Raw genomic sequence first — 7,758 nt, forward strand, 5'->3', positions numbered from 1 at the left:
GGTCTTATCAGTAATATAGTAACATAAAATATATAAAAATAAATATACTATATATAATCAACAGATGTAATGAGAATGGCCATTAAGGATTACACCGATAAGAGTGTTACATACATATGAGCCATCTATTAATCTTAGAACTATAAAAATGGTGGAACAATCAGAGTCCAAACATCAATGTGATGTCACTCAAACATGGTTGTTGTAGCGGTAGAATTATGCCGAGTTGACAGTCCTTGACCGGGTAAAAATCCGGGTCCGTTCCGGTTACGTATACCCGACTGTCGCCGAAACGGTCCGAAAGATGGTCAAAGCATGTGGTACACTTTTGAAAATTGAAAATAGTCAGCTTATATACTATACATATTGGTAAAAACTTGCAATTCTTACGGAAAAGAAAATATTATTTACCATGACTATACAAAGAATTGTTATAAATAATTTAAATATGGCACCGAGTCACCGAAATAATACTTAAATGAAATTGATATAATTTCTAATTTTTTTTTCTGCAAATATCACACCGCCCTAATGTTCTGCACACCAATAAACATACTTAGTTCATATTTTCGGCGTCGTCTCTTTTCATGATTAGTTGTTAATTTTTCACACTTGAAAATTAGAACACTTTTATTTACATAAATATTCAATATACCCTGTAGGAAAGAGCACTGCAAAGTTTTTCTCTCATTTTATATATAAGGATAGCAACAATTGCATAATTAGGATTAATATTGATATATTTTTAGTAACTGAGCTTTAGTAACTGAGCTATGTATAGAAAAGAAGTTGTTTCCTAATAGAAGTCGATCCTCTTCAGGGTGATCTGCTATGGCTTAATTTCGGCTTGAAAAAGTTTTTCGTACAATTAGTCATTTGGCGGCAGCTTAAAATTTAACAGCTTTCATGAAATCGAAACGTATAGTACTTTATTTGGGAGCAACTCACTAGTTACTGGAGAAGAGCTTTGCAAAATAGCGCCGTCTGCAAGGGAAGAACCAAATATTTCAGCATATTCAGATCCGTTTAAGATAAAAGGCACGCCGAAATTTTTTCCTGTATGGTCATTATACATTATGTTCCCCTACGAATTGATGTATGTATGTGTATAAATAAGAATAGGGTGCAGGCAATATATCATTCAATTTGAAATAAACGTTTCAATTAAATAAATTTACTCACATAACAAGCACGGCTGTTGAGTTGTTCCAACTGTTCATGGACTTTTTTTATTAGTTCCAAAAATAGAAGAAAATAGAAAGCTTACACAATATACATATGTATGTGTAGGTATACATATTAAAATAACAATAGTATTTGGGTATTATATAGTAGAGCAGTGCTTTGCGTTGATAAGATAATGTTGGATAAGACAGTTTCCAGCAGATCTTGCTGATCTCTTTATTGCACAATTTTAGTACAGTATTAAGGCTTCGAAGTTTGTATTTGGCTTTGAAGTTTCGTCAAATTCATTGTCATTAAAGATAATATAATTTTTTCAGTCTCTTAGGTCGCTTTGAAGTGATAATATTTTTATTCAACCGACAGATGGCGCAGGTGAAACAAGTGAAATATATTTTTTGGTTTATTTTTATTACATTAGTTTTATTATGAATAGGACAGGGTTTCATTTCTGAAGCAGGTTTTTGTATTTCTTTATATTAGTGAGGTTTGTGATTCAATTCATTTCTTAAAGGGTCATATACAGTTAGATGGTCGAAAAAGCGAATTTTCCAGAATTTTTTCTGACATAACCTTTAAAAATATTGATCTAAATTTATTTTATAACTGCATTTTAAGACTTAGTATTAGTAAAAATATTTATTTGGAAAGGAACTACAGCTGATCTCCGCGAGCTCCTTTCAAAAAAGACGTTTTGCGGGGACCACTATATCTCTGAACTGGATCCTCTGAAATTAAAAAAAACCAAACAGATTTCTTTAAAATAATGTTAAATCTAGTAATTAATCTAAGGAATAAGAAAAATATTTTTTTTTACAAAAAGCGGTTTCTATGAAAAAAACGAATTTTGACCAAAATTTCGGTCTTAAATTGTTTATAAAAAAAATGTTTATCGGTTAGAAAAAATATTCGATTAATTACTAAAAAATATATTTGAGAAGCTCGTGTTAAAATTTGACACTAATCGGCTTAGCCTTTTTCGATTAATGTTGGTCGCAGACTTTGAAAACAGCATTTTGAGAAAAAAGTTTGGTTTTGTACTTCTCAGCGCTCTGAAACGACTTTTCTAATTTGCGAGTAACTTATTTTCAAAGTGAATATTTCACCAGAACGATATGAAATTTTCTGAGTGTATTTTTAATATATATTAAATATATGTACATTATATAAAAAATAAAATTAAAAAAATCGATTTTTCGAAAATTCTAATTGTATATAAGCCCTTAAGCGGGTCATTGTTTTTTATATGCCTAATATATATTTTTTTTATGCCACCTTAATGCAAACTATTCAAATTTCACAACTCCCCCTATCCACCCTTACCTTTATCAATTTCACTGTTATGTTCTAGATGAACACATATGTAGTATGTACATACATATGGATGTAAACAGTTCGGTACGCATAAACAATAGCCTAGACAATATTTGTCAATTGCTTCATTAAGAAAACACTTTGCTTCCTTCTACACAAACTCGCCGAACAGTAAGTCGAATCAGTGGCGGTAAAAATTTTAGACCTTTATCGAGAGTGTCATAATTTCATTGTTGTTATTTTGCAACATTCAGCTGCCTCCCGCTCGGTTGCCGTGCACTGTCAGCGGCCGGTGAGTAGTTTGAATCCATATGCCGTTTATATTCTTGGTCAGTTGATTTTTGGCGGCGCTTTTGTGTTCATTGCTTGTTTTTTCGGTATCTTTGACTTTTAAATAGGAAAATTGTTCACATTTTGGACAACTTTTTTTATAGACACATTTAAGAACTTACTACAAAAAACAAAATGAGTGAGAAGCCTTCGAATATTATAAGCAATGGTATGTAGTTCTAATGGTTTACTTTCAATAACAGAAATCAATATTTAAATTATTTTGTTTTTCTAAGGTGAATTGGAGATTGTCACGATCACTGCAGAGCTGTACGATGAGGCAGTAAAGGTAAGCCATTAAATTGTGTCTTTATGGAAAGAAAAATATATTTTTAATTACTTCTTCGTTTACAATCTTTACTTACATATTAATATCCTGAATAGTCAATTAAGTTTGCCACAAAGTTTGTAAGATCCAGAAGGAAACGTCCGAGACCCTACAAAATGTATCTACAAGTATATGTGTAAATGATCAGCGCGAGGAGCTGATTCGATTTAGTCAAGTTCGTCTACCTGTAAATACTTAAGAACTAGTCTTTTAATAGTTGAGATCTCGATCTGACGATTTGGCACACGTCCTTTTTTTCTTCAAGAAGCATCACTATTGCATGTTACCATACAAACTGTAGGATCCAAATCAAGTCCTTGTGTGAAAACTTACTTTTATTTGTAAAGGTTCTTTATTCCTGTGAAAGTACATTCAATGCCATTATGTATGAAATTCGACTTCTTTTATATGGCTACCACGGGCACGCTTGTTGAAGTCCAAACCTGAACCCAATTTTCGACGGTTTTCAAGCATAAATCGTTCATCAATCATCGCTGGCTTGTTGGCATAGACCCTAGACTTGTCGTAGCCTCACAGGAAATAGTCTAACGGCGTCAAATCGCATGACCGAGGGAGCTATTTGACTGGGCCATTTCGTGAGATAACACGTCCATCAAACTTGGTTTTCAAAAAATCGATTATGATATTCGCTGTGTGGCTTATGGTGTCGTCCTGTTGAAACCACGTACTGTCCCACTTCATATCATCCAATTCGGGCCAAAAATGTTCGGTTATCATTGAGCTTTAGCGATTCCCCTTCACAGTAACGTGTCGGTCTTGTTCAACACGGAAGAGGTACGACCCAATGACGTCGCCGGCCCATAAACCGCACCAAAACGTAATTTTTTCGGTATGCAATGGTGACTCATGGAGTACATGTGGATTGCTGCTTGACCAATGCATATTTTGCTTATTGACGAAGCCATTCAGCCAGAAATGAGCCTCTTCGCTGAAGATGATTTTTTGATGAAAATCCGGAACATTTTGTTTGGGCTGTTATTGCTCAGCCTAATTCACGAACATGCGACGATTCTGGTGGTCAAGCAGATTCAGTTCTTGCATCAATTTGAACGTGTAAGGATGTAAACTAAGATCCTTTCGCAAAACTCGCCACAACGACGTTATAAAGATGCCCAACGCTTGAGAACGACGTGTAAGAGACTGATTTGGGTCTTCGTCAATTGACGCGCTACCGGCAACAATATTCTCGACATTACGGGCACTTTTTCGTCTCACTGGCACGGGAACATTTTGTACTGTCAAATGTACTGTTCAAATTTTTCCACTAGACGCTCAATTGTTGATCTGACAGGACGATTGTGACGACCATAAATTGGACGTAGCTTCTTAAAGTTGAATTCACTCTTCTTTCTTTCCAGCTGTTTACCGACAATTTTATACCACAAGAGAATGCTTCCATCGCTACCAAAACGCCCAGTTCACCACAAGCGATTGAAGAGCTGCAGTGTTTATGCCGAAAGTTACTCACAGAGGATATCTCCTTTGCAGCGCGTAATATTGCCAATGGGGAGCTAGCCGCCATCGCTGTTAATCACCTAATGGTATTTCATCTTTCACATACATACATATGTATATTCGAATGTAGGCCAAACACTTTTTAATTCCAAAAACTTGCTATATCCATAGTCATCGACATCTGAAAACTGCACACTCTTTGATACAGTGCGGTCTCCCGCTATAGAATGTATCAACGATTTTTTGGAACGCATCGATACCAGTGCCGACATTTATAAGACACTGCAAATAGACTGTGTACTTGAGATTGTCTTTCTCGCAACTAGTTCCAAATATGTGCAACGTGGCTTAGCCAGTTCTCTAACCGAATATACAATTGAGTATGCGCGGCGTCTGCAAAAGGGCACATTACCACCAGAAGATTTACCAGCTGCAGAAGTGCGTGTGCTCAAACCAAGTGCAGTCTGTTCAGTATTCACATCGATACATACGCAACGTATTGGACGAAAATTTAACTTCGAGATTTTGAATCAAATACCATACACGGAGTTTACATTTGAGGGAAGAACATTTGCGGAGCGAATAGATCCCAAGCATAAGTTTGCCACATTTGAGGCTTTGCGGTTGTGAGATTTGGAGGAGCTATGTCAAATGAAAATGGAATATGTATTTTTATAAGCAGTAGATATATGTAACTAAAAAGATCCAGATATTGTGAATATAATTTCCAAACGATAAAGAACCTTCACCAAAAGAAGTGAAAGTAGTATCAGAATACATTATGACAAAAAAATAAGTTACGGAAATTGTAAATAAAACGCAAAACATTTACATACATAGTTATTCATCAATATTTATTATGTCGCCTTCAAAGTAATCTCCACCAGTTGTAATACACTTATGCCAACAATTTTCCAGTCCTCGAAACACTTTCCATAGCAATTTTTGGGAAGGCCTTCAGCGAATTTTGTTTTATCTCTTCGATCGACTGAAAACGTTCCACAATTCCGGCCGTTTTCGACGAATGTTCTCACCCAAACGCCTCAATACGGCCAAATAGAACTCCTTATTGACCGTCTGTCCGTCCGGAATAAACGCAGAGTGCACCAAACCACGACCTTGGTTTTTGAACGGCTTTGGCGTGTTTTTTTGGTTTCGTCTCGTTTTTTTTCTTTATATTCCGATGGTTCTTGACTTGTTTGCATGTCAAATTCATAAATCCATGTCTCATTCGCAGTTATAATGTACTCTATGAATGTGGAATCGGAATTCGCACGTTAAAGCTTCCCAAAGAAACCTGTTTACGTTACTCTTTCAAGATCGCGTTTCATATCCAAAATATCTACCAAAATCATTTGAACGCACTCGCGAGAGATGTCGTGCTCTCTTGCCATCTCTCTAACACTTGGCTGACGATTTTAAGCACCATATCCTTCACTTTTTTAATATTTCATCAGTTGAAGAGGACGAAGGTCGTCCAGAATGTGGCTTGTCTTCAATAATCTCTCGACCGCCTTTGAAGGGTTTTTACCACTCGTAGGCTTGTGTTTTTGATAAAACTGAATCACCGTGAGTCTTTTCCAGCATTCGCTACGATTCCACACACGAAATTTGGTTAGAAATACAAAATTTTGGACAATTTCTTTGTGCGATAACTTTAACCATTGTAAAAATCGTGACGCAATACTGAGATGTGCCGACTTAAGCTGCTGATATAAACCAACTTGTTGATAGATCGGGCTCATATACTTATGTCATAGTACAGGGTTTATCCGTAAAGTAATAAGACTGAGTCGATTAAAAAAAAAAAATCATTGAACCACTCGTTATAATTATTAAAAAACTTCCAAATAGGCTTCTTCTGTCTCGATGCAGCGCTGCCAACGCGATTTCCAAGCATTGAAGGCGTCACAGAAGGCATTCTCTGGAATAGCCTTGAGAGCCGAGGTGCATGCTGCTTGGATCTCCTCTGTTGTCTCAAAATGCTTGCCTTTCATCGGCCTTTTCCCTTGCCTGAAACAAAAAAAAGTCCGGTGGGGCCACATCTGGGTTTTAGGGCGACTACGGAAGCGTTGCGATGCCGGCCTTGGTTAGGTAGCTGTTCACAAGAAAGGCGGTGTGAGCTGGGGCGTTGTTGTGGTGCAACTTCCAATCAGCTGCGATGTCTTGTCGGACATGATTGACCCTTCGTTTGAGTCTTTTAGGGACTTCCATGTAAAATTTGGCGTTGACGGTTTGTCCAAGAAGCAAAAAATTCATGATGGACGATGCCTTTGATTTGCTCATTCATCAGCGACCTCTTCCCGGCCCTCCAAAAAGGCTCGATGTCACCGAAACTCACCACTTCTTGCTAAAGCAACATCTGGGTTAGTGTGCTTGATAATATCAAACGCCTCTGTCGCAGACTTACCGTGATTCACAGAGAATTTAATCGCATACCTCTGCCCTAACGAACGCTGCATATTCGGCTTGCACCGCTCACAGAAACACATCGCGCGAAAATGTTTGTCTTGACTATCGAGGTGCTCGGAAACAACTGACTAGCCGCTCGTTCGTTAGCTAGGAACGCGCACGCTTCGAAGTACAGTCGCGGCGGAAGAAAATCAGACCTATTACTTTTCGGACAATTCCTGTAATTAAGGACAGTCAAACCAACTTAGCAAAATACAGTTTTTGGAAATTTCATTTCTCCGGGGAATTTAATTAAAATTTCCTTGAGCTTTTTTTGTCATAACAGAAGTAGAGAGCAACGCGTCACAAGATCTACAGAATATTGCTTATTTTCGAAAACTTTTTATAGGAGACTATGTCTGTAAAACTTAACGGTTTACAGATTGAAGTATGTATATTGGTTTAACCAATTTCAAATAATAATTAGTTCTTTAAAACACACACCTTGGTGTTATAGAGAAAACAAAGTTGACGTCCCATAAATAGAGTTTTGCTGAACAGAAATGCAGATTTGTTCTGACACTTTCTGCAGGCGGTTTTTTTTCATTTTAATCTCAAATTAATTTTTTGGATGTGAAATTTCTAAAAACTTGTTTATTTAAGGACAAATATGATTAAAGCAACACCATCCTTGTTACTGCCTTACTAAGTTCATATAGTTACTACACAAAGCTCCA

General features: G+C 36.7%; 1 protein-coding gene across 2 annotated transcripts; it reads left to right on the forward strand.

The window, feature by feature from the left end:
- The first annotated feature begins 2,562 nt into the window (after positions 1-2,562).
- On the forward strand, positions 2,563-5,469 carry LOC120782608. Of its 2 annotated transcripts, XM_040114976.1 has the most exons (5): positions 2,563-2,788; positions 2,895-2,995; positions 3,063-3,115; positions 4,534-4,716; positions 4,802-5,469. In XM_040114976.1, the coding sequence occupies exons 2-5, from the start codon at positions 2,962-2,964 to the stop codon at positions 5,258-5,260; spliced, it is 729 nt and encodes a 242-aa protein (XP_039970910.1). In that variant the 5' UTR covers positions 2,563-2,788; positions 2,895-2,961; the 3' UTR covers positions 5,261-5,469. The 2 variants fall into 2 exon arrangements, with proteins under 2 accessions (XP_039970910.1, XP_039970909.1); XM_040114975.1 differs by lacking the exon at positions 2,563-2,788 and having other exon boundaries at positions 2,814-2,995.
- The last annotated feature ends 2,289 nt before the right edge of the window (positions 5,470-7,758 follow it).

The sequence above is a fragment of the Bactrocera tryoni genome, chromosome 1, assembly GCF_016617805.1.
Source record: "Bactrocera tryoni isolate S06 chromosome 1, CSIRO_BtryS06_freeze2, whole genome shotgun sequence".
NCBI classification, from domain to species: domain Eukaryota; kingdom Metazoa; phylum Arthropoda; class Insecta; order Diptera; family Tephritidae; genus Bactrocera; species Bactrocera tryoni.

Bases quoted from the DNA above. Each gene is read 5' to 3' on its own strand.
- LOC120782608 (XM_040114976.1), top strand. From the start codon at position 2,962: ATGAGTGAGAAGCCTTCGAATATTATAAGCAATG. The intron at 3,116-4,533 runs GTAAGCCATTAA...CTTTCTTTCCAG, and splicing joins TGTACGATGAGGCAGTAAAG to CTGTTTACCGACAATTTTAT. The intron at 4,717-4,801 runs GTATTTCATCTT...CTATATCCATAG, and splicing joins TCGCTGTTAATCACCTAATG to TCATCGACATCTGAAAACTG.